The sequence below is a fragment of the Aspergillus aculeatus genome (genome assembly GCF_001890905.1).
Source record: "Aspergillus aculeatus ATCC 16872 unplaced genomic scaffold ASPACscaffold_8, whole genome shotgun sequence".
In the NCBI taxonomy this organism is placed as follows: Eukaryota; Fungi; Ascomycota; class Eurotiomycetes; order Eurotiales; family Aspergillaceae; genus Aspergillus; species Aspergillus aculeatus.
In genome coordinates this window covers 1506070-1530035 of record NW_017962983.1, presented here as the reverse complement: position 1 = coordinate 1530035, position 23966 = coordinate 1506070, and the positions used below count along the sequence as shown (strand labels likewise).

General features: G+C 51.8%; 5 protein-coding genes and 2 non-coding genes across 7 annotated transcripts; 4 read left to right on the top strand and 3 right to left on the bottom strand.

Moving 5' to 3' along the window:
• Nucleotides 1–9: 9 nt before the first annotated feature.
• Nucleotides 10–2618, bottom strand: ASPACDRAFT_78961 (ammonium transporter). Its single transcript, XM_020205297.1, is given in 5 exon segments — nt 10–207; nt 219–1007; nt 1061–1652; nt 1716–2047; nt 2116–2618. The coding sequence occupies 4 exon segments, from the start codon at nt 2222–2224 to the stop codon at nt 364–366; spliced, it is 1677 nt and encodes a 558-aa protein (XP_020056368.1). The 5' UTR covers nt 2225–2618; the 3' UTR covers nt 10–207; nt 219–363.
• A 3489-nt stretch (nt 2619–6107) lies between these two features.
• ASPACDRAFT_t162 lies at nt 6108–6246 on the bottom strand. Its single transcript has one exon. It is a non-coding gene; the product is annotated as a tRNA-OTHER (tRNA).
• Nucleotides 6247–7466: 1220 nt separating this feature from the next.
• ASPACDRAFT_t163 lies at nt 7467–7538 on the top strand. The gene has a single exon. It is a non-coding gene; the product is annotated as a tRNA-Arg (tRNA).
• Nucleotides 7539–7837: 299 nt separating this feature from the next.
• pmr1 (Ca(2+)/Mn(2+)-transporting P-type ATPase PMR1) lies at nt 7838–11219 on the bottom strand. The gene is made up of 2 exons (XM_020205296.1): nt 8625–11219; nt 7838–8568 (listed from the first exon to the last, which is right to left on the bottom strand). The coding sequence occupies exons 1-2, from the start codon at nt 10888–10890 to the stop codon at nt 7994–7996; spliced, it is 2841 nt and encodes a 946-aa protein (XP_020056367.1). The 5' UTR covers nt 10891–11219; the 3' UTR covers nt 7838–7993.
• Nucleotides 11220–12426: 1207 nt separating this feature from the next.
• On the top strand, nt 12427–14943 carry ASPACDRAFT_78955 (kleisin alpha). The gene is made up of 2 exons (XM_020205295.1): nt 12427–13028; nt 13090–14943. The coding sequence occupies exons 1-2, from the start codon at nt 12765–12767 to the stop codon at nt 14602–14604; spliced, it is 1779 nt and encodes a 592-aa protein (XP_020056366.1). The 5' UTR covers nt 12427–12764; the 3' UTR covers nt 14605–14943.
• Nucleotides 14944–15360: 417 nt separating this feature from the next.
• Nucleotides 15361–18423, top strand: ASPACDRAFT_78954 (MFS transporter). Its single transcript, XM_020205294.1, has 10 exons — nt 15361–16202; nt 16263–16372; nt 16446–16480; nt 16563–16807; nt 16860–16892; nt 16947–17033; nt 17101–17510; nt 17565–17676; nt 17799–17932; nt 18104–18423. Exons 1-10 carry the CDS (start codon nt 15793–15795, stop codon nt 18178–18180), a joined length of 1653 nt encoding a protein of 550 aa, XP_020056365.1. The 5' UTR covers nt 15361–15792; the 3' UTR covers nt 18181–18423.
• Nucleotides 18424–20810: 2387 nt separating this feature from the next.
• On the top strand, nt 20811–23126 carry ASPACDRAFT_60832 (Zn(II)2Cys6 transcription factor domain-containing protein; the record flags this gene model as incomplete). The annotated part of the gene is made up of 3 exons (XM_020203600.1): nt 20811–21057; nt 21241–23054; nt 23109–23126. The coding sequence occupies 3 exons, from the start codon at nt 20811–20813 to the stop codon at nt 23124–23126; spliced, it is 2079 nt and encodes a 692-aa protein (XP_020056364.1).
• Nucleotides 23127–23966: the final 840 nt, after the last annotated feature.

Sequence of the window (23966 nt, the reverse complement as noted above, 5' to 3'; positions counted from 1 at the left end):
CCGTCATCGAGTTATATATGTTTTCTCAAATTAATCTTTTCCCAAATTAATCAAATCTATGCTTGTGCTGGTATCAATCCTGAACACTGAAGAAAATCCTCCCGCCAGCTAAAGAAGCTAGTATATACAAAGCACCCAGCAGAGAGGTATACAGAACCCGCGGGTGTGCTGACCCAACATAACGCCATGTTTAATGAAAAAAAAAAAAAAAAAAAAAACGATAATCCGAAGAGTAATCCCCACTCCCGAAAGGAAAAAATACACAGAAAATGGAGGACAACCGCAAAAGCTGGCTCGGGGGCAAGGCGACGCTGGATATCATAATAGAACAGAAAAACAGATAACAAATATGCGAGATGCTCGTCAGGCGTCGATCTTCTCCTGCATGGGAATCGCCGCTACCGGCTCTCCCATAGGCTCGGGCTCGTGTGCCGGATGGTGCTCGGCCACTTGGCGCGGCGCCGGCGCCATCTTGATCTCCTGAATGCCCGAGTCGCCTTCGCTGCATCCACGACTGTCAACGCCAACCGGGGCGTGTCCGTCTAGCATCATTTCGCTGTGCTCGCCAATACCGTACCGCGCTGCAGCAGGAATCTCGTGGCCATCCTCCAGCTGGTCGTGCTTCTGGGGAGTCCAGGCCAAGTAGTCACGGCGGACTTCCACATAATCGTAGGCGAATTCACCCAGTTGATCGTCGTCCATACCCAAAAGTTCTGCTTCCTCCGAGGCGCGCAGCTTGAGACCGGGAATGGCGTTGATGGCGTATGCAATGATGGCAGACATGATGAAGGCGTAGGAGCAAGTGGCGACGACGTAGGCAATTTGAATGTATAGTTGTTTCCAGTTGTGAATAATCCAACCACCCGAGCCGGATCCCGTGTTGACTCCGTCCAGCCCGACGATCGCATCATCTGCGAAGAAGGCGTTGAAAATCAAACCGACGATACCCGCAATACCGTGCTCAGCAAGCACATCCATGGAGTCATCAATTCCAACCCAGTATTTCACTGTACTTATTAGAATCAGTGTATTCATGCAGTGGAGGTATGATCGGACTTACCCTTGGTGGAGTAGTTGCAAACAATGCCAGTAACGACACCCAGAATCACGCTGGCCCAGGGAGGGATATAACCCGAGGCCGGGGTAGCTGCGACGAGGCCAGAGATAGTGCCGGAACACCAGCCGACCATGGACCACTTGCGTGCAAGACGCCAATCGAGCAAAACCCAGGTCATGGCCGCGAACGCTCCAGTCAGATTGGTATTCCAGCACGCCATGGTGGCACGCAAGTTAGCGCCAAAAGCCGAGCCACCGTTAAATCCCAACCATCCAAACCAAAGAAAGACAGTCCCCAGCAGGATAAGCGACACGTTGTGCGGGCGGAAGTTGAGCATCATCCGCTCCTGACGGCGACCTAGGACCATGGAGTAGGCAAAAGCAGACAGCCCGGACCCGATCTCAACGGGGCCGCCACCCGCATAATCCAAGACACCATACTTGTATGCCCACCCATTCACATTCCAGGCCCAACATGCCAATGGGCAGTAGACAATGGTGGCCCAAATGAAAACAAACACCATGGCCGGTAGCATACGACCTCTTTCAGCTACGGCTCCCATGATGATAGCTGCCGTTACACCACAGAATTGCATCTGAAAACCAGAAACAAGGGTCAGTCTCCTGGAGAAATCCATGAACAAGGCGGGGGAGTGTACCTGATAGAAGGCATAGAGCAGATTTGGGATGAGAGGAGATCCAGGGCTGGGATCGGCGAGCGTCTTCATGAGACCGAAATTGCGCAAGTTGCCGATGTATCCGTTGGTGGCGGTGGGTGAGAAGGCGAGGGAGTAGCCCCAGAAGTACCATTGAAACGTGACGACGGAGAACGAAGCCATACAGGCCCAGATCATGCTGAGAGCCGACTTTCGACGGGCAAGACCAGAGTATAGGAACGCTAGACCGGGAATCATGACCATGACCATGGCAGCGGACACGATGATGAAGGCCTGGTCTCCGGATTGGAACCATTTGTTCAGGTTCTCCGTTCCTATGACCGGGGTAAGCATTGATGTGAGGGGCAATGGGAGACTATCTAGCCCGCATAGGATCACATACGAGAATCGCCTCCCAGTTCATTGGTAGCAAGGGCTTCGTAATCGGAGGGTGCGCCCGTCCAGTTGTATGACGCATATTTAGGGATGTAGACGCCGATGTTGCCCGGCATTGTGACGGTTTATTTGGCGGATAGTGTAGATTCAAAGCAAACTTGTTGAGGTGATATGGCGAGAATGTTGAGAGCAAATTGAGTCACCACCGCCCAAGTTGTCCTCACGCTGAGAACTGGCGGATGGCGGAGGGGTGAAGTGACGAGATGAACCAGTGACAGGTTGTCGATTGATACCAAATATTCTTCCTTCTGTTATGACCAAGGGTATCAGGTGATTCGAGGAGGGAGCTGGGGAGAAGTCAAGCACGGAAAGAGGGTGAGTAGGAAGAGCGTGACAAAAGAAGGTTCGGAAGGGGAGGGAGGGAGGAATCGGGATTTTGAAGGCGTAGTCAACCCGAAATCGGAATGATTGACGGAATCAACGTCAGTGGAGAGGGAGAGATGGTACGGAGAAGGAGGGGGGAGGGGGAGAGAAGAGTGGAAAGGGAGGGAAAGAGGAATTGAGAGGCGAAGAGGAGGAAGAGGATGGATGAAGTAAGTCGGGGGTAGTAGTAGGAGGAGTAGGAGGAGTCTAGTATGCGTAGTAGAACTCCGCCGTCGGATGTGGAGAAGGAGAAACCGCCACGGGGCGGAGGCGTGGGCAAGATATAAATACGAAGTGTAATTGACTGGCAACGAGTTTTCTGGAAAAGACACCGGGGTGGGTCGACTCAAAACCACAGGACGCTTGAGTATTAAGTGGTAGATATAGAGTGGGAATGCCTCCCTGGAGTTTGAACTCTTCTGTTCTGTTCTGAATTGAAGCAAGAATGGATCCCGATCCCCCCCGTTGGGCACCGGAAGTCAAGGTGGAGCTGGTTTTTTCACGGTGAACCGAAGAATTGCTATGCTCCCAGGCCCAGATGAAACCGATCGGCCCTGTCTGGCTGGAACTGCGCCGAAAAGCGAGAGATAAGCAGCTGGAAGGCTTTCAGGCAACCTTGATGGAGGGAAAGTGAGAATGAAGATGAGAATGAGAACGAGGAGGAGGAGGAAGATGATGAAATGGAAAAGAAGCTCATGATGATGGACTGGACGGGAAAAATAAAAAGACTATCGGGAAAAGAAACTTCAAGGTAAAAAAAAAATAAAAAATTCAAATAATAAATTGAAAATTGAAATTCGAAATAAGGTGGTCAATCTGAGGGCGTGCGATAACGAAGGGAGTGAAAGAGTTGAAAAATCAAATGGGATAAAATAAACTCGGGCCCGACGATCCTCGACCGAACGGCGAACCCTTGCAACTTCCCTCAATGATAATTGCCAGCACTGGTGCATACATCAACTGTACATTCATGTATTGATTGATGAGGAGAGCAGTCAATCTAGAATACTCTCATTCGTTAGCTATGAACATTTCTCATCGTCCATCTTCCATCTTCCGTCTTTCTTCATCGACTGTGCCAAGTCAATGGCTCTCTTCAGCTTTATCTGTCCGTCAATCCGTCCACCAGCCAATGTTCTTCTCGAGTCGATTATTCCCTCGTGGCAAAAGCCGGGAAAGGGACGGGGCAGACCACCCCGAAACCAGGCAAGGCTCGGTATGCGCCTACAGAATGCGGTTTAGTCGGTGGCACCCCCTGCCCAATCCTACTGAATCAAATCAGCTATCTACATAGTATATTCTATGTAGACACATATCAGAAGCACAGGGAATGCTTCCTGCGTCCTGACTGTCGCGCGACAGCGGAGGAATCCTGGGGTCAACAAATAAGCTGGTCACCCTACCCTGTCAGCCCCGGATGACCGTCATCAGCATCAACTGCTCTCGACTTCGGTATCACAATCAAGGTTACGAGATACCATCCATCCCGCTCGCTTCCATTGGCCTCACCATTGGCGGACAAGAAGTACTGCCCAGACCTGACCCTCCGATGCATCAGGACAGTAGAGGGGTCACTGAAGCAAGTGGCTTGAGAGCTGTTGGTTGTGGAGGATATAATGCACTGGTGGTATGTACTGTCAGTACTGTCAGTACTGTACATTGACCATTCATCCTAGTGCATGTATGGATCAGCCCTCCATCACCGTCCGCCTCTCCATCAACATTGACAATGTGGTCCGGCTGGTCTGGCGAGAAGAAAAAAATATCCCCCGACATTCAATGGGACAACAGGGCTCGATGAACTTGTATTTATGCCTACGGACCTCCGGGCAGCTACGGTAGGGAGATAGCTACGTATCATGCATCCTATCGACCTCGCTTCCCTATCGCTCCTTCCCGACGATAACAAAACGGACAGCGGTCGGCTTGAAGCATAAGAGTGCATCTGAATGCCTACTTTACTACTGGCCGTAAGTAGAGGTCGCTTACTGCTGGTTTTCCAGGCATCGCATTTTTGAGACTTGGCACTCCGGCACGATGTCCCCCATGAATGATATTGGTTCTGGTCCAAGCAGTCGTCCCTATACAGTACCCGCGGACCAGAAACAAGAAACAATTTCAAGGTTGCGTACGGAGACTCCTTGCCCTGTCCCCCAGATGGACTATCACCATTACGAATGATACGAAAACTCTCTTGCGGAGGAGTGTCGATCCCAGGTTGTCCCAGGTTGGATGTTTCACCGTTTCGGTCTCGTCTGCATGCCTGCCTGCCTGTCTGTCTGTCTGTCTGTCTGCCTCCTTCCATTCTGTTTGGAGGAATCCACTCAGCCTGTTCCGTGGAACCTCAATTTGGCTGGAGGGAAAGGGAAAGATAAAGATACGGTCTTATCAAAGTTGGTTTCTCTGAGCTCATCATTGCTTGGGAACGATTGGCTGGGAGGGAACGATAAGGTGCTGCACGCCACCCAAGCCGGGCTGGGGCTCCGCTACCACCGGAAACAGTCTAGCCCCAAGCGTCAAGCGGCTCCATCGTGCTGATAACAAGAAGCTTGGCCAATGGAAGCCCCTCTGTTTGTGGGTCAGAACTTCCTCTGCGAAGGATAGACTACCCTAAACCACCCGCAGGCAGTCAGCCTGGCTATCCGTAGCTAAGGTCTATACGCTTTTGAATACTCCGTACATTGGAGTGCCGTTGTGCTAGATTCTATGGTCAATCGGACACGGCCTCATGTCGACATAGACAAGAGCATGGTGGTAAGTTGCCAAGCGGAGAGGATATACGTATCCTTAGGCTTCCGAGATTAAGTTGGCAAACATATGAACTAGCCTTCATCCAGTAGCTCACTGGGGCAACCAGACGTAGATTAAACTACGGAGTACATAGGTCTATATCCGAATATCGGCAGACCTTTTCCAGGGCTATTGTGCCTGGGCCATCGGGACTCAAATCGGCTCTTCCACCAACCCTGCAGTCATAGACTAGGTAACTTACCCAGAGCTTGGGTCCGGGCTGGCTGCAGAAGACAGAGTGGTACAAGCCTGGGGGCGAAAGGATGGATGGAGTCCATCTTGACCCCACCTGCCCACCCTTCTTGCTCCTCTGTCCAGTGTCCTGTGGGCACTGGATCGAACCCTCCAATCTAGGCCTCTACTGCAACGGTGGTGGTTACTCAAGTACATGAGTGGCCGCGGACAAGGCAACGATGCTTACACAGTACACCTGACCTGCTTACCAGTCATCAACGTGCATCCATTCTACCTGCCGCCATATGAGCAAAGCTGATTTCGGACGACCGCATCAGCGGACTACACCCATACTACATCGTAGCCGGTTCACGGGGTGGAAATCTTTTCAAAAAACGATCCGCCTATACCGGAGGTCTCCGAAACAATCGGCGGGCCGGCGGCGAGTGCGAAAGCGAAAGTGAAAAGCGAAGAGGGCTGGCGCAACCCTCGGAGACGGTTCCGAGCCTTCCCGAGGTGAGCATCGGAGAAATGAGGAACTCGATGAGCCCGCCACCCCCAATACTAGCTCATTGAACTTCAGTAGCTGAAAATAGAAAAAAAAGATATCAGGGCCCGAACCGCGATTCGAACGCGGGACCTCTCGCATTTTGAGCTATAACCCGACTAGGAAAATTAGAAATGTCTTTGCTTGTGGTATGTTGTAAAGTGTGAACTTACAGCGAGAATCATACCACTAGACCATCCGGGCTTTGATGATGTAATCTACGCCTGAATATGTGCTTATGTACGGCGGAGACAAGAACCCGGCGTGTCTCCACGCACCCTATCTTTGGGGATTTCCCCGGGCACCAGATTCCAGACACGGGTCTCCGGATTTGAAGTGATGCTGAGTGTGGGTTGAGACATGATCTTGGAGCATCGGGTGGGTTAGTGTTTAGAAATAAGAGGAACCAAAAAAAAGAAAGGAAAATGGTTGGGCAAAAAGGTGCTGGGGGTGGTACGTAGGAGGCGAGAAGAATTTTTGTGGGCCCGGCGAAACGTGGGAACCTCTCCCATTGCGAGTTGATAACCGAGACGGAGATCATGGATATTGTGGCAAATATTTTGTGGTCGTGATGGCTGTGGCTCATTCGTAGGCTGGGGGGTGTGTGTTCTTCGGTATCTTTGCTATGCCTTTCGGTGCTCACCTCATGTCCCTCTTGGCTACTTCGTCTCCGGACAGTGCAAGTCTTCTTCGGGGTGAATAGGGCATGCATAGTCGAAAATGACTGGGTGTCGATCAAGGGGAGGGGGGGGTGGGGGGGCGCGACAGGCCCCTCTGGGAGTAGACCAGGGCCAATTATCTGCCTATTTGAAGGAATCTGGGGTTTAGCATGCACTGTACCTCTCGGGGTTGGGGGTGCTTTAATCGCACGATGCAATCTATAGTTATCTGTCCACATGTGGCGTCTGGTCAGCCATCCATAATGTTGCTTGTCATTTGTATCTTGTATGTCTCAGTACTATTTTGCGGTGATAAAGCTTGGTGTTGCGCTAGGGGCGCCGTGCGTGATGCATAATCTCCCATGACTGCTTGCCTTCGTTAAGTATACAATACACATGTGGCTTATCTTTTCGTCACAGTTGCATCCCTTGCGCAGGTTCGGCGTAATTATTCAAGCGTGCAGTCCCAGTATCCATATCCCTGCCCTGGTACCTCTCAATTACATAGAGTCACCCGCCTGGAATATATACATACCCGGATGAAGAACGATCCCCTGAAACTTGCCATCAACACTGGTAAGCTTCAAGCACGGAGAAGAGAGCATCTAAGAGAGACACTAGGTCTCGTTGACAGCAACAATGCCGAAATATCACAAGATAGAAAAGGTGAGTACATTGCATGATCGCAATCAAAGTGCACGAATGGCAACCACAGAGCCAGAATTAGCGCTATAAAACATCAGGATGTACACCCTACATCAGCAAGGCCTGCTGGCCCAATGGTAAGGCGCTTGACTACGAATCAAGAGATTGCAGGTTCGAGCCCTGCGTAGGTCATTTCTTTTTTGCATCCACGTTCTCATCTCAGATACTGAGATGCCCGCGCCCACTCGCCTACATGACATGATCGGTAGACGGAGCAAGGTCGGACAACGGTAGCGTAGGCCAGTGGCGCCTTTTTCTTTTGTCAACGGCGCCTTGACCCGACCCAGCATTTCCCCCAAGCCAGTTCTGCTACGTCGCCGTCAAGTCCCCCTAATCCTAACGCGTGCATACTATGGCCTGGTCTGGGTTTATCATACCTGCCCGGGTAGCCATACAATCTACACGCTGTCAAGTCCAGGGCATGACATTGACGCAAAACCCGCATAGCCAAGCTGCGTTGTTCTATTTAGCAATATTAAGTAACATACACAAGAACCGTAGCATTTGTTCTATACACATATAAGCCACGGTGACATCATTAACCCAGAAACTTAAACTTAGCCCACCGACTCATACCCATGCATCCATCAGACATTGGAGCTGTATCCCACCCCAACGGCCCGCCGCCGCTGTAACGCCATATAGCACTTCCGCGCCTCGTCTACCCAGAAGACGCTGCTGGAGATGCACACCAGCTTGAAAAGGTGTGCCAGGTTCAGCGCCTCCGTCTGGAACACCCGCTGTAAGAATGGCAGGTAGATGACACACGCCTGCCCAGCCAAAGAGCCCAGCACGGCGTAATTGAACATCTTGTTGCTGAATAGCGAGATCTCGCCCCGCAGGACCGACTTGCCCTCGCTGCGGCAGGTCAGGGCGTTAAACATATCGAACAGCACAAAGCATGTGAACGTCATCGTCGTATCGTGAGCCGTGACCACGCGCGCACGCTTGCCGGGATGACCGACATCATCTACATCGCCCATCTCGTACACGTAGATGGCTAGGGTGCCGAGCATAATCACCATAGCCGAGGTCAGAACTCTCTGAATGAGTGGCCTCGTCAAGACCCGAGCTGACCTCGGGCGCGGAGGGCGGTTCATAATAGAGGGATCAACCGGCTCCACGCCCAGGGACTGTGCTGGAGGACCGTCCATAAGAATGTCTAGGTAAAATGGATCAGCAGGGGCATAGAAACGACATGGAACCAGAGTTACCTACTAATCCAAAGGATCTGCATCGCATTCAATGGATTCTTGAAGCCCAGAGTTGTGCTCAGCAAAACAAGACTGAGGGCAGCCACGCTGGTGCTGAGTTGGAAGGTAATGAAATTCTGGATGTTGTAGAAAATGCCCTTGCCTTGCTCGATGGCCCGCAGAATGGTCGAGAAGTCGTCGTCTGTCAAGATCATATCCGCCGCCTCCTTGGCGACGTCAGTTCCCAACTTGCCCATAGATATCCCAATATCCGCCTTTTTCAGGGCCGGTGCATCGTTGACACCATCCCCAGTCATGGCTACCACATCCCCGCGAGCCTGCAAGGCGCGAACCAGCTTCATCTTGTGGTCTGGACTCGTGCGAGCGAAAATCGAAGTCGAGGCAATTGCCTGGGAGAGTTCGGTCGTGCTCATCCGCTCGATTTCCTCACCGCTGATGACGGGCCGGGACCCAGGGGTATCATTGACGGGCATTCCTAGTTTCTTAGCAATAGCAACTGCAGTAGTCTCGGCATCCCCAGTGATCATAATGATCCGCACGCCCCCGGCCATCAATCGCCGGATAGACTTGTGTACATCCTTCCGGGGGGGATCATTCATTCCTACCAGCCCAGCAAAGACGAGCCCGGTATACCGCTCATCGTCATCGCCTTGACTGGTGCGTGACGCAGGCGTACCCGACCGGCTGCCAAGAGTCCTTCCTTTACCACCGTCTCTCGATACACCGCTAGCAAAGCCAAGGACTCTTAAGCCTTCTGATGCCATTTGCTCGGCCGCATGCCGCACGGCTTGTCGTCGAGGTTCATCCAGAATCACCTCCCGCCCGTCCTTGGTCAGGTAGGTATCGCAACGCGCCAAGACCTGCTCAAGTGCACCCTTGATGTAGGCCATATTAGTGCCTCCTGGAGCAGCAAGTGAGGATGATTCGCTAGGTGTGCCGCTGCCGATAATGACACCCATCCATTTGCGCTCGGAACTGAAAGGTGTCTCCGCAACACGAGCGCTAATTCGATCGCGAACATCGTCCTCACCAAATATATCAAGTAGGTCGAGGATCGCAACATCTGTCGGCTGCCCAACCCATCTGCTCCGAACGCTTCCCGAAGCCCCATCATCAGTCGAGGACAGCACGGCAGCGGATGATGCGCTAGCCGGAGAATTCGCATGTACACGAGACAATCTGGCATTATTGGCGATGTTACCAATGCGAAGCACGGTCCGAGCCGCAGGCCCTGGAGTCAGCGACGTGATGTCGCTATGAACCTCAAATGGCTCCGCGCAATCGAAGTGCCACATCTTAGTTACAGTCATGTGGTTGAGAGTCAGCGTGCCGGTCTTATCGCTACACACAACGTTGACCGATCCCAAGGTCTCGACACTGGGTAGCCTTCGCATGATAGCTCCTCTCTTGGCCATGCGCAAAACCCCCAAAGCCAAAGTTACCGTTACAATAATTGGAAGACCTTCTGGAATCGCAGCAACTGCGAGCGAAACACCAATAGTGAACATCTCGAGAAGCTTCCGACCCTGGATCAAGCCGATCACAACAATCAGTGCGATGACCCCAAAGGAGATGTAGCTCAGCTCTTGGCCGAGCCGATCCATTGATAGCTGCAGCGGAGTCCGTGGACTTTCAATTTCCTGGAGCGACATGGAAATGCTACCAAACTCGGTCTGCGCACCAGTTCCGATGACAATCCCCTGTCCATATCCGGAGCGTACTAAAGTTCCCATGAAAGCGATATTGTGCTGCTCATTCAAACGGATATCTGCCCCAACCGCGCCGCTGGCAGGTGCATCATAAAACGGTGATCGCGGTGGTTGAATTGGGAGTGACTTCGAACTGCGAATGGCGTCGGAGTATTTGACCACTGGCTCATTTTCGCCAGTCAAGTTGGATTCGTCAATGGCCAAGTCCGTGGCTGCCGTGATTCTAATGTCGGCTGGGATGCGGTCTCCGACGGTGAACAGGACCAAGTCACCAGGCACCAACTCGTTTGCTGGAACCGTGGTTGACGCTTTGACGGCGTTGGAAATAGACGGGCTCTTGCTTTGAAGCTCCTGCAATTCGATCTCCACAGTGGCTGCCGCGCCCGAGTTTGCCATGGGAGGGCTGTTCGAAGGAATATCGCGAATCAGGTGCGCATGATGTGGGACGAGACGGTTTAGGGCTTCCAAGGACTTTTCCGACCGGTATTCCTGGACGAAGCCGACGCTGACGACGATAGTGACGGCGAGGGTAATGCTAATCGCATCGTCGTAATTACCCATGACGAAGGATACTCCCGCGGAGGCCAGAAGGAGCAGAATCAAGGTCTCACGGAATTGCTTCAAAAACCGAAGCCAGATAGGCTCCGGGTCTTCATGAGGTAGTTCGTTCGGTCCATCGCGTGCGAGGCGAACCTCTGCCTCCGCCGGAGTGAGTCCATGAATGAGCGAGGTCTGCAATCGCTCGGCGGTTTCTTGTGGGCTTAGCAGCGAATACGTAGAGGTGGATGTCTATCCAGTGCGTGACGCTTGAGATTAGCCGTGCCCAAGAACTACATAAATCGCTGCAGACGAATCATGGACTGCGAAGGTCGTCGAAGTCAAACTTTCGTCCACTTACTGAGGGGGAGATAGTAGAACGTACACCCGCAGGTGTCGTCGATTGGGGCCTCAAATCGGTCTGGGCATTATAAAGAGGTAGCGAGGGCGTTTCGGACCTTGACATCTCTCATGCTTTGTCGAAAGAAAGGGAAGAAAAATAAGGCCCAAGAAGATCAAGCACCAGCTCTTACCATCCCGTCGGGAACCAAATTTCAACTTGAAGGAGTGTATGGTTGGGGGGGATGTGTGGCTTTTAGGGGAAGAAAGGGTGAATGTTCCAGATCGCAGGAAAATTCCAAGACGGCGGGCACGGCGAGAAAGCCACGTTCTAGTACTCGTAGGCGCGAGCTGGCCGTAACTGCATCGATAATAGTTCAATTGGATTAAGCCAGGATGGGGAGGGGGTGGTCACTGGTCAGTGGTCACTGGTCAGTGGACACAGGGACAGGACAGGGCCGTGCTGCGAGGAGAGGGTCGGCTTGCGGCCACTGATTAGTCGTGGTTGGTACGGAGGTACAGCACTCAGTCTATGTATGTACTCAGTATGTGACCTGAGTTTAAAGAAGTAATGGTCGGAGAGTCACGATAACAGAAATCAAGTGGGAGGCGCAAACGATTTGCAGAAGGGGATGAGATTGTTATGCAAGCAGGTCAAATACGAAGCAAAGTGACCAAGCTACAAGCTAAAATCATTATTGAGTATTGAATCGGACCTTCAACCGCACTCCAAGACGGGCTCAGGGCTCGAGTCTTTTGCTGCCCCTTTGGGACTTTCTTTTCGCTTTCCCCGATGCAGACTAGTGTTTCCGGATGACGCGTTGATCCGTGGATGTCGCACTAGGACTAGTGCGAGCCGCAGTGCAACTGCTTGAGTATCTGCTTACATAATAAGAACAAAGCTGGGTGACACCACGTGATCCCAGCCATCTTGTCTTACCGCCAATCAGCTGACATGGGTTCGAGAGGGGAGGGGAGGAGGCTGGGCAACCACAGCTCAGCTTAGTTTTTACTACCTGCCAGTGTGGTAATGTTGTAGTACCGTACCAGTATCAGCCCGAGTCAATCAGTCCCTTCCGCCTTGGAAACGCGCTCCCTCTTGTTTCCTCTCATCCCATCCCACACCCACCACCACCACCACCACCACCTTCTTTCATCCTCCCACTTCAAACCCCCCCCAACCGCCTGCTTTCTCCATTCAACTTAACCACCCCTCAGCCTACCATTTCCCCTCCAACCTATTTGTTGTCGGGCTTACGCTGAGGCCGCAATCAACGCGACCACTATTCAATCACAGTTAACCCACTACCTGATTCAAATCTGTCGGGTCCGTGTGGTCGCACCTCCTCAAAACGCCGTAGGGGGCGAGCACCACTCGCTGATCCTTTTGTTTTCGACTCCCGGCGCGTCATCGTACGTTGGTTGCCAGGGAACTTATCACCACACATCAAAACCCCCACCCCCCCGGCACCGGGCGGACTTCTTTTTGGAGGGTTCTGCTGTCGTTGGCTTCCTCTACTCATTAAACTTGGCTTGATCTCTACTGCTTCAGCGCCAATATGTTCTACTCGGAGACGCTTCTTTCGAAGACCGGGCCGCTGGCCCGCGTCTGGCTGTCCGCTAACCTAGAACGCAAGCTTTCGAAGTCGCATATCCTGCAGTCCGATATCGAAAGCAGTGTTAGCGCCATCGTCGACCAAGGACAGGCGCCCATGGCATTGCGACTCAGTGGTCAGCTGCTGTTGGGTGTGGTCCGTATTTATAGCCGCAAAGCGCGCTATCTTTTGGACGATTGTAACGAGGCTCTTATGAAAATCAAGATGGTACGTCTTGTCGTTTCATTTATTGATTCATCTCTTGTTTTCTAACTACCTAACGGCGTAGGCCTTCCGCCTAACAAACAACAATGACTTGACAACCACGGTCGTCGCCCCCGGTGGCATCACATTGCCGGACGTCCTCACCGAATCCGACTTGTTTATGAACCTGGACTCTGCTCTTCTCATCCCGCAATCGCTCAACTTGGAACCTGAAGGCAAGCGACCAGGATCTATGGATTTTGGAAGCCAACTTCTCCCCGATACTGGCTTGCGGCGCTCGGCCTCGCAAGAACCTGCGCGCCTCGAAGACCACACGCTGGTTGATCTGGACCTGGGAGAAGATGAGACACCACTGGGTCACGATTTCAGTATGGAAGTTGGTCGAGATGCGCCCGCCCCTCGCCCCGTCGAAGAGGATCTTTTCAGCGATGGTGGGAAATTCAACGATGTCGACAACTTGCAATTGGACCTAGATCTTGGCGAAGACGACGCTCCCTTGGACAAAATGGATCTTGGCGAAGACGGATTTCACGATAATCTCATGCAATTGGACGACCCTATGGACCTCGGCGACGCCGAAGAAGCTGTTCCTGATGCCGATGAGCGATTTGAGCGCGAAAGTACTGTCCTGACCGATATGTCGGAAGAACGAGTCAATAGGCTCCTCGATTCGGACGAGGAGGCCGCTGCGAACGAAGAGAGAGACGAGGAAGCTGGAGAGGAGACAATCGCCCAGCACGAACAACGGGCGAAGCGTCGCAAGGTCGTTATCATGGGCCTGGACCTGGTAGCCGATCGCCCTCAGCACGAAGTGAAAGAACAGGCTAAGGACTGCGCGCACATTATGAAGCCTTCGTCGTGGCTACCCCGAGACCCCGTGCTTTTGACTTTGATGAACATGCAAAAGAACGGTGATTTTGTGTCGAGTGTGCTCGGTGGTGACCGGGGACGCGGTTGGGCGCCTGAACTTCGGGACCTGCTTTCTTTCGACACAGTTCAGAAGGCTGGTGAGTTGAAGCGGAAGCGTGACAGTGGAATCGCAGACATGGACGTGGAGGCGGCTACCGCCCCGGCTTTGGAACTCGGCGAAGAAGAAACAATTTTGCCGATTGACGAGGGCGTGGGTATGGACTCTACACTCCACCAGCGCTCGGATATCGATTTTCCAGGTGACGAGGAAGACAACCACGCCCTGCACCTGAGTGAAGATGAAGGAATGGATCACACGCTGGAAGAAGCCGACGATACGATTGTTCAAGATAGCGGACCGGTCTCTCTGGGCACGAAGCACGCTGTCCACATTCTTCGCGAACGCCTTGGAGAATCGGCTGAGGCGCAGAAGAAGAGCGTCAAGTTCCAGGAAATCCTGCCCGAGAAGAAAGCCTCCAAGGCGGATGCGACTAAGATGTTCTTCGAGGTCCTCGTCCTTGCTACCAAGGATGCGGTTCAGGTTGAACAACGCCCTGACACTGTCGGTGGTCCTATCAAGATCCGTGGCAAGCGGGCTCTCTGGGGCTCATGGGCCGAGGAGGGAGCCAGCGAAGAGGCGGCTTCGCAGGTAACGCCGGCTACCGCCTAAATTGTGAAATGACTTTCTCTCTGTGTGTTCATGTACATCTTTGACTGTAGTTCGAGTGAGCAGGTGGGGTAGGAGTGAGTGAGAGAGATAGCGAGCGCGAAAGAGTGTGTGTATTTGTGGGCTGCGATGCCCTTGGGACTGATCACTTTGTGTGTCGGCGATTGTTCTATTGTGGAATTGATTGGCGTTTGGGGGGTATTCTCTTTCCTTGGGACTGAAAAGGCGGCTATTGAATCAATTGTGTTTAAGAGCCGGGATCTTGCTCTGCGGGTTGTGGGGCGACTGTGTTTGGGCGATAGCTAGGTTTTCTTTTTAAGTGTAATAGAAGCCATTTTCCGTAAGAATGAATCCTGGTCAAATGGGTGATGTACAATGGATGCACTGCAACTACGTAGTTCTGGATGATAGCATGACAGCGGATGTCGGCCAGCTTCCCAAGGGACTATATCTGGAAATTGCTATCAACTAATCAAACTTATCATTCGAGTACGTAGGTACGTACTGTACGTAGTTAGTAATTCGGAGTCAACCGATAAGTCAAAATAATAATGAGTGAGTGGGCTGCTCGGTCTTTGCTCAAAGCCGAGGGGCGAGACTACTTGTACTAATGACCGAGACACACCGTCGAACCTGCAAACGATCAGCGCGATAAGCTAATGCTCTTGGCCGGGCCCTCTTTTAAGTTAATCGTCAAATGTAAGCCATTAGGAGTACCAGTTGAATTCATCATTTGCATCCCGCGGAACAGCTCTCCTCATTTGGCTCAAGGCTCGCTTTCTTGGTCGGAGTGGGGATTCCGTCTCTTACTCAGTACCAGCTGCCATTTCCCCGACTTTCTCTCGGTCAATCTCTCCTCACCTTTTCGTCCCCCTCGTTCCTCTGCAACTGACTCCTCAGCTCCTTTTCTATGCCCATGCCTATCGCATTGCCCAGGCCGTCACAAGCTTTAGTGAGAGTAATTCTCCGATAGCTGTCACTTCCCGTCCAATTGGCCTGCAGATCGCTTCCGGTTCCGCAGAAGATATACTCCGTATTCCGCAGCAACTGGCATTCAACTCGACGAAGTTCATCCGGCAATAAGAACACACCGAGAATAAGGATCACATAGACTCGGGAGACTCAATAGATCGCAAAGCTTGATTTTTTCCATGGTCGTATACAGCCCTTCATCTAGTCCGGACCGACATCATGTCTGTATCTGGGCAGTCAGAGGAGGTCTCTCGAGAGACGTCCGGTCTAAATCTTGAGCGAAGCTCCACGAGTTCGCAGCAAGATATCGGAAACTATGCGACTGCCAGGAATCCGGGGTTTGAGGTTGATGGGGCTTATGCTCCCATCACAGGTCGCGTCACATCACATGAGAGCCAGATGCGCCGAGTGCACTCGCGGAGCTACTCCCTGACTGATGGCTATAGCTATAACATGCCAGACGATGACGAGGTCGAGAAAATACCAAGTCGAAAGGAAGGGCTAGCTGCTGATGACCCTGATGCTTTCATTGTCGGCTGGGACGAGCATGACCCGATGAACCCGCGCAACTTCAACACCTTGCGGAGATGGCTGATTGTGATTATCTGCTCTCTAGGCTCGCTTTGCGTGTAAGTGTCCAACCCCGCGCCATGTATCTGATTAATGCTGATATGACCGTCTGTCTGAAGGACCTGCACATCGTCCATGTACACTGTCACCTACAGCCAGCTGATAGAGGAGTTCAACTGCTCTCGGCTGGTCGCAACGCTGGGGTTATCATTCTTCATCTGGGGCCTTGGTAAGTCAGTCCGATGAGTTTGAAGGACCGTCCCCTCCAGAGTGTGGGCAATGCTAATATAGAATACATGAAGCGGTCGGGCCGCTTTTCCTAGCTCCTTTGTCCGAGGTTTGTGCAACTTTCTGCTCCCTGTTCTGGGACCTGGACTGTCAGCGCGCATATACAGATAAATCGACTGACACCCCAGTAGTTTTATGGTCGACGATATATCTACATCTGCTCATTCTCATTCTTCTTGATCTGGCTCGTACCCTGTGCAGTAGCCAAAAATATCCAAACATTGATTATCTGTCGCTTCTTTGGTGGCATTGCTGGCAGTGCGTTTTTGAGTGTCGCCGGTGGTACTGTAGGCGACCTGTTTGCCCGCCATGAACTTAGCGCACCAATGATGCTATACACCAGCTCTCCCTTCATCGGACCCGAGCTGGGTCCACTGTAGGTTCTTGGTCACTATACATGACGCTGCAAGGCATGCTGACAACTCCAGTGTTGGTGGGTTCATCAACCAATTTACCAGTTGGTAAGCTTCCTTCCTGCTCAACCAACAAATTCTCTCGGCTGACTGTCTTGCAAGGCGCTGGACATTTTATGTCCTCCTGATATGGACAGGCATTCTGTTAATCCTGATTGTTTCCTCTGTGCCAGAAACGTATCATCCTGTGTAAGTGGCCTTTTCTATATTGTATCTTGATCTTGCCCATGACCGCCACCTGACATCGGTCATGCAGTTTGCTCAGACGCAAAGCCCGGAAATTGCGCACAGAGACAGGCGATGAGAGGTGGCAGGCGCCGATTGAAAAACTGCAACGTTCGGTAGCACAGACAGTTTTGCGGTCTACTTACAGACCGCTGCTCCTGCTGACCATGGAGCCAATGTGTTTGAACCTCTGCATCTTCTCAGCTATTCTGCTGGGTATTCTCTATCTGTTCTTTGGTGCATTCCAGCTGGTCTTCGAAAACGTTTATGGCTTTGAGCTGTGGCAGCGCGGTCTCTGCTTTCTCGGCCTCTTCGTCGGTATGCTCCTTGCCATTTTCACGGACCCATTGTGGCGCCGTAACTATGTCCGCTTGGAGAAAAATCACGAGAAGGCGACTGGGCAGTTGGATGACTTCCAGCCAGAGTGGCGGCTCCCACCAGGTATGTTTGCCATGCTCTAAGTTTGATCAGCTTCTGATGGCAATGATAATGCAGCAATTGCTGGGGGTCCCCTTGTAACCATCGGCCTATTCATATTTGCCTGGACAATCTATCCCCATGTGCACTGGATCGTACCACTCATCGGCAGTGCTTTCTTCGGAGCAGGGTAAGTTAGTTTCTGCATTGTGTGAGCTTCCTGTCTGTACCAATAATCATGCGCCCCTCGTTCAGACATGGTCTTTTTGAAGCTTTCTTCGCCTCTCATCAATTCTGACTCGTCGCTCTTAGGACCATTCTCGTATATTCGGGGATCTTCACTTTTCTAGTCGACGCGTATCCGACCTATGCTGCCAGTGCCCTGGCCGCGAACAGCTTTGCGCGCTCTATCTTTGGCGGAGTTTTCCCTCTTTTCGGTATTCAAAGTAGGTCCCCTCTGTTTAGCTCGAACGGAAAGCCTGGGGGTGGTAAATTCATGCGTAATCAAACCTGTTGAGTGTCGTCGTCTACTTCCAAGCCTGTTTGATTCCACGCTGAGATCTGCCACCCTCGGAGGAAATGCATTCTGATCGCCGATCGCTGACACATGACTCCAGTGTACAATAACCTGGGCTATCACTGGGCAACATCGCTTCTTGCTTTTCTGACTCTTGTTATGGCACCATTCCCGTAAGTACTCCTTGGTGCGTGTTTGATGGTGATGTCTGTGTCGTCTTGTCTGCCTTTAAAGCCAACTCTGCAATGTCGTTGGGCGGACCGCCGATGCCCCCTTGCATAGAGATCTGCAGCGGCGGCAACATGACATATCTGACGCCTGAAAGCACATCCCCGTCTCTTTCTCTCCGGCAGCCATCTTACTATCCCTGGAGTCAATCTGGCTATGAGTGCTGACTGTAATGCTTCTTTTCCTCTGATTAGGTACATATTCTATCTTTATGGCAACCGCATTCGGAAGAAGAGCCGGTTTGCTGCATGATCGTCCCCACTATATCTTCGAGAATTTCGAAGATGTAGACATCGTCTTACCGGGAAGCCCCTTGCCGGCTAGATCTGGTCGATGAAAGACAACATCCAATAAGTTCTTGGATGATGTATACGGAACAATAATGACGGCCTGCAGCAAACACTGGTACTACTATTGCAGAGCTTGTTTCTAACGACCGATGACGACCCAAGGCACTGGGGCGACCTTGGCGGTTCTAGCTGATAGATCACAGCCGCCACAAATTAAATCTAGAAATAAATAGAGATTCCGTGGCTTAGCTGGACGGGTTAGAGTCACGTCACACCGTTCTTCCAGCGGACTAATCGTTAGTGAACACCGGCTTCCATCCATCCATCCATACATCCATATTTACATTGTCAGAACTATACGTTGACGAATCCATAACATCCCACACTTCTTCGCCGACTTCTGTCCTTTCCCCTATCTTTGCAACGCGCAGAATAAAACACCACATCATTTCTAATAACCGAGGCCCACTGCACCCCATGTCAACCTCGATTTTGTACCTGACTGAGGCTTCAGAGCAAAGAGCAACGGTCATATCGGGCAGGGTCGGGCGACCAGGGCCAACCCAACGGGAAAACCCGGGGTAAGACTTATACAGTCAGGATATGATTGGTGCGCCGGTTCATCTTTGAGGCATTTGTTTCCTCTGCAGTTTTACTTTTTTTTTTCTTACTTGTGTTTGCTTTTCTCGGTTCCTGGGAGGTAAGAGGCTTACACGTGGGAGAATTCTGATACTAAAGCCCACAGGAATGCAGAGGAACGGAGGATATTTATACTCAGGTAACGTATGGTACAGGCGGTGATGAACCGGTAAAATTTCGAGGAAGCTGCGAGGGACGCTCCAATGACTCAGATAATTGTATAGTCAGGTCAGCAATGAGGAATATTTGCTTCAATTGGGAGATTGGGATGGTAACATGTAGTTCAGAGTGTACTTACTGTACTACTAGGTACCCTAGTACCTTACCTATAGAAGTGTCGAGCTCTTTCATCTATTGAATGTTTCTTTTCGAACGATCATGGAATAGTAGCGGTGCAACACGGGAGATCAGATCCGTATCTCGAGTACTAGATATAGTTTGTTGTTGGAGAGTGATGATGTCTTCCTCGAGTGTCACATGCGACAGCCATTTTCAAATCTTGACATCTGCACATTTTCACAAGGCTGGACAGCTCTCACAATCCCAAGCCCCTGAGCATGCAACTACTTTGGCTTCATCCTCGAAACAGACCGCAACAACATCCTTTTCATCTAAAGATCGGTGAGAGTTGAGCGACACGCGACAGTCTGATAGACAGATTGCTTGCATGCATGCATGCAGAAGTGTCTGGTATCTAAATCTGGTACGGTAAGCGTACCGAAACTCCAACCAACCGACGCTTCGATCGCAGCATCCTTGACGCCCTCGTGTCTGTCGGTTTTTCCCTTGTTTCTTTTTTCTGTCAATTCCCTCATTTCTGTCGCTAACTCACCACTTCTTCTTGTTTTCTGACTTTCTCACCCCCGCGTTTTCTCCTTCTACTGCTCTCCTCTCCCCCCTCTTGAGTCTTTTACCCCTCCTGTTGCAAACCCCCTCTCTCCCCTCTCTCCTCCCCTCCTCCTCCTCCCCCCGGGTTCGGTGCCTTATAACTCCTCCCCGACCGACTCTTAATGCGCGCCTGCTCTTGGGTTTTCCCCGCAGCCTTAACAAATTGAGCCCTGTCTTTGCTCTCCACTTCAACTTACCCTACCACAATTACGAATTAACGATCCTCTCCCACCCCCTTCGAATTGTCGCTCGCGTGACTGTGAAATTATTGTTAGGATCTTAGTCCTACACTGCAATCTCAATACTCTCGTCGCATTTGACCCTCCTCGATCGAGTTGCAGACCACCTCGTCATCTTACCCTCGGTCCCGCACGCAAAGCTCCCTTCAGCTCTCCTCTCCTCCGCCCGTCCGTCCTCCACAACCCTCCGTTTTGCGGCCGATTCCGCTCTTCGTTCCGTTCTCGCACTTCGACCTTATTGTTGAATATACACCGCTTGTGCTTGGATTTCATGCGCCTAAACCACGAAACAACCACATACCTGCTCTTTCCAGATTAATTCTCTGGAGGACGCCCGAGAGATCGTACTCGAAAGGGGAAACACCGTGACGCTGAGGTTGTGATTCATCCTCGGCTATATCGCTCAGGTTTGAACTTTGAGGTGGCAAAGCCTCCTTTCGACAGGAAACTGCACGTGCGCAACTCGGCTCTCACTCTAAACCGACTTACCGAGTCACCGCTCCGTTGGGCTATTCATGCCGAAATGGACGTGGACGCCAAGGAGAAGAGCTCCCCAGCTCCTTCGGTAGAGCCGACTGGACCCAATCACGACATCAGGTCGGCCGATGAGCAGTCGGAAACCCCCAAGACGGAGGTGAACGGCGACGAGAAGGACAAAGGCGTCGTGTCGCTTGGGCAAAAGGCAGCCAATGCAAAGGACCCGTCGAGGCCGCGGAGGAAAAAGGCGCGCAGGGCTTGTTTCGCTTGCCAGCGGGCGCATTTGACTTGCGGTATGACTGACCTTGTCTTTAGCTTTCCTTTTCTCCTCCCCTCTTGCATTGGACATTCTCGTGCTTTTCTTCGTATCTAGCTACTCAGGCGCTCTAATTCGCGCTTCCTGAGTGACACGTCGCGGAATAGCGAATGTGTAGCTGGATTAAGGACGTGCCACTAATTGAGCTTTTTGCGCACAGGTGATGAAAGACCCTGTCAGCGGTGTATCAAGCGTGGGTTGCAAGATGCGTGTCAGGATGGGGTCCGGAAAAAGGCGAAGTACCTCCATGATGCACCCGACGGAGCCTTGATGCCGGGTATCGGTGGAAACTTCTACAACAATCCCCTGCGCAATAATAGTTTGCCGTTGTCCAGAAACGGCGCCAACGCCGTCAACGCGGCCGCGCCGCCGAATTCTGGAGCCAACTTTTATCCAACTCCCCAATCCACGTCCTACAATGTCTACCAAGAGAACCCAATGAACCAGGCCTCGTTCCCATCGCAGTCGCCCGTCTCACCGTCCTACAATCTGAAGGCCACTCCTACCGTTCGAAACAGCAGCCTTCCGTCAGTTAATCAACAGCCAACGACCACGAGTGCTTCGGGTCCGCCTACCCAGAACCCCAACCCGTTCGCCGGTCCATTCTTCGATCCCAGTGACCCCGCCTTATTCAACTTTGATCTTTCTAGCATGAACTTCGAAAACCGGTACGGTGCGCTGGAGTTTGGTATGCTGGGACACATGGCGACAGGTGCTGGCGATTCGCCTAGTGATTCAGCCACGCAGCGCGGTTCTATGGGTCGCAGTGGCTCTGCCCAGTTTGCGTCGACTCCAATCACCGGAGGGCCGGGGTTCGGGGAAAGTCCCGGCAACCAGCAGCCGTTCATGTTCGGTGACCCGCTATTAAACGAATGGCCGAGCAGCCAGGCTCCGGGCCAGGCGCATGTTAATGTTCCCAGCGTCTATCCTCAGTCTAGTCAAGGGAACGTGATACCCGGACACTTATCCAAAGCCGATGCGCCTCATGCGTTTGCGATCGAAAGCGGCCCGGGCCATTTCAACAGCCCTGGCGCAACAAATAGTCCTCAAATGACGAGCGGCTTCGAAGAGTCTCCGTTTAGCGCCGCTGTTGCCAGTAAGGCGAATGGCCTGGTTCCAACCAATCAACGACCCGCCATCACGACACCCAGTCTGAAGCACCAGAGTCTGCATGTGGGAGTGCGCCGGCGACAAAGGAATCCATCCTCGATCTACGAGAGTGTAAAGGAGCCTTACGCATATACTAGTCGCTTCCACAATCTCACTGCCTTCATTCAACGGAGATTTCCTCCCCAGAAGACCTTACAAATCGCCAAGGCGCTGGCATCAATTCGACCCTCGTTCATCGCGACAACAAAGACGTTAAACAGAGACGATCTCATTTTCATGGAGAAGTGCTTTCAGCGGACCCTGTGGGAGTACGAGGACTTTATCAACGCTTGCGGAACGCCTACGATTGTCTGCCGTCGAACGGGTGAGATTGCCGCGGTGGGCAAGGAGTTCAGTATTCTGACCGGGTGGAAGAAGGATGTGCTTCTGGGCAAGGAGCCAAATCTAAATGTGAATACGGGGGGCACATCAGTTCCAAGCTCAGGGGCCTCCTCCCGCAGTTTCACTCCGCGCGGGTCTGCGGGCGAGAATCAAACCCCAGGGCGGCCGCACCCCGTCTTTCTTGCCGAATTACTGGATGATGACAGCGTGGTGCAATTTTACGAAGATTTTGCCCGCTTGGCGTTCGGAGACTCCCGTGGCAGTGTGATGCGGACATGCAAATTGTTAAAGTACAAGACGAAAGAGGATATGGAGTTGGCATCAGAAGATAACCAACGATGGAACAATCACCTGCGTAAGGGTGGAATCGCTAGCGAGGCCGGAATGAATCAGCTGGGGTTCAAGGATGGCAAGGTTGACTGCGCCTACTGCTGGACAGTAAAGCGCGACGTATTCGACATTCCAATGCTGATTGTGATGAACGTGAGTTTACCTAACCTCGATCTAACTTTGGATTATATGCTAATACTCCACCAGTTTCTTCCGTGCATCTGATTTGTGCATGATGATTGAATGGTTGTCGGAGTCATGGCCCATACTGCATACTTCGAGATGTTTATTGCTTGTCTGCTATTTCTGCTTTTCCTCAGTACCATACCCCGGCCGGATTGACACCAAAAGTAACCTTAATGAGCCTTGATCTGTTTTGACGTTCTTTTCATGACGGCTGTATTTTTGGAGGCTGTCTGGTTTGTGACTTTGTTCCTTCCTGTATCGGTACATATTGATGCACCGCATGATTCCCATGGAGCCTGCTCTTATTTTGTGTTTATTAAGGTGGGATTTGCGATAGAGTGGTGGATGGACGTATTTCATTGTTCTGGATTTCACCTGCAATCGCTTTTTCTCCTCCTTACGGAGACTTATATCTGTACATCATCTTATCGCGATCTATGTGTGGATTGAAGCACATTCGACAAGGGTGCGAATTCAGGAATGAGACCATTTACCGAAGTGAAGGAGTGAGTGAGGGGACATTCCAATACAAATGCATTAATAGCAACAAGAAATACCCCCTGTACTCCTCGTAAGCCGATGACTTCTTGGTTCTTTGGTGAGCTCGAGGCCTTGCTGGGTTGGCTGGCTTGATAGCACGACTGTGACGGACAGCAAATATGGTTTGGTCGATAGACTGGTCTACGCACGTGGCGGTTTGGAAACCCAGCCTTAAAACAATTTCTACCCAGAACAAATCAACACATCTTGTCACAAGCCAAGCGAACATCGTGGGATTTGACATTTAAGCCAATAAACTGTCTAGGCCCAAGCAAAAGCGGAGGAGGGGGGGGGGGTCCATGGGTTCTACTCGAAAAAGGGTTCAGAGAGCAAAATTGC

Coding starts and splice junctions, on each gene's coding strand:
- pmr1 (XM_020205296.1), bottom strand. CDS start 10,890: ATGGGTAATTACGACGATGCGATTAGCATTACCCTCGCCGTCACTATC. Junction 8,569..8,624: donor GATGCAGATCCTTTGGATTA/GTAGGTAACTCT, acceptor CATTTTACCTAG/ACATTCTTATGGACGGTCCT.
- ASPACDRAFT_78961 (XM_020205297.1), bottom strand. CDS start 2,224: ATGCCGGGCAACATCGGCGTCTACATCCCTAAATATGCGTCATACAAC. Junction 2,048..2,115: donor TGAACTGGGAGGCGATTCTC/GTATGTGATCCT, acceptor CCCCGGTCATAG/GAACGGAGAACCTGAACAAA. Junction 1,653..1,715: donor TGCTCTATGCCTTCTATCAG/GTACACTCCCCC, acceptor TCTGGTTTTCAG/ATGCAATTCTGTGGTGTAAC.
- ASPACDRAFT_78955 (XM_020205295.1), top strand. CDS start 12,765: ATGTTCTACTCGGAGACGCTTCTTTCGAAGACCGGGCCGCTGGCCCGC. Junction 13,029..13,089: donor CTCTTATGAAAATCAAGATG/GTACGTCTTGTC, acceptor CTAACGGCGTAG/GCCTTCCGCCTAACAAACAA.
- ASPACDRAFT_78954 (XM_020205294.1), top strand. CDS start 15,793: ATGTCTGTATCTGGGCAGTCAGAGGAGGTCTCTCGAGAGACGTCCGGT. Junction 17,034..17,100: donor CCAGAAACGTATCATCCTGT/GTAAGTGGCCTT, acceptor TCGGTCATGCAG/TTTGCTCAGACGCAAAGCCC. Junction 17,511..17,564: donor AGAGTGGCGGCTCCCACCAG/GTATGTTTGCCA, acceptor ATGATAATGCAG/CAATTGCTGGGGGTCCCCTT.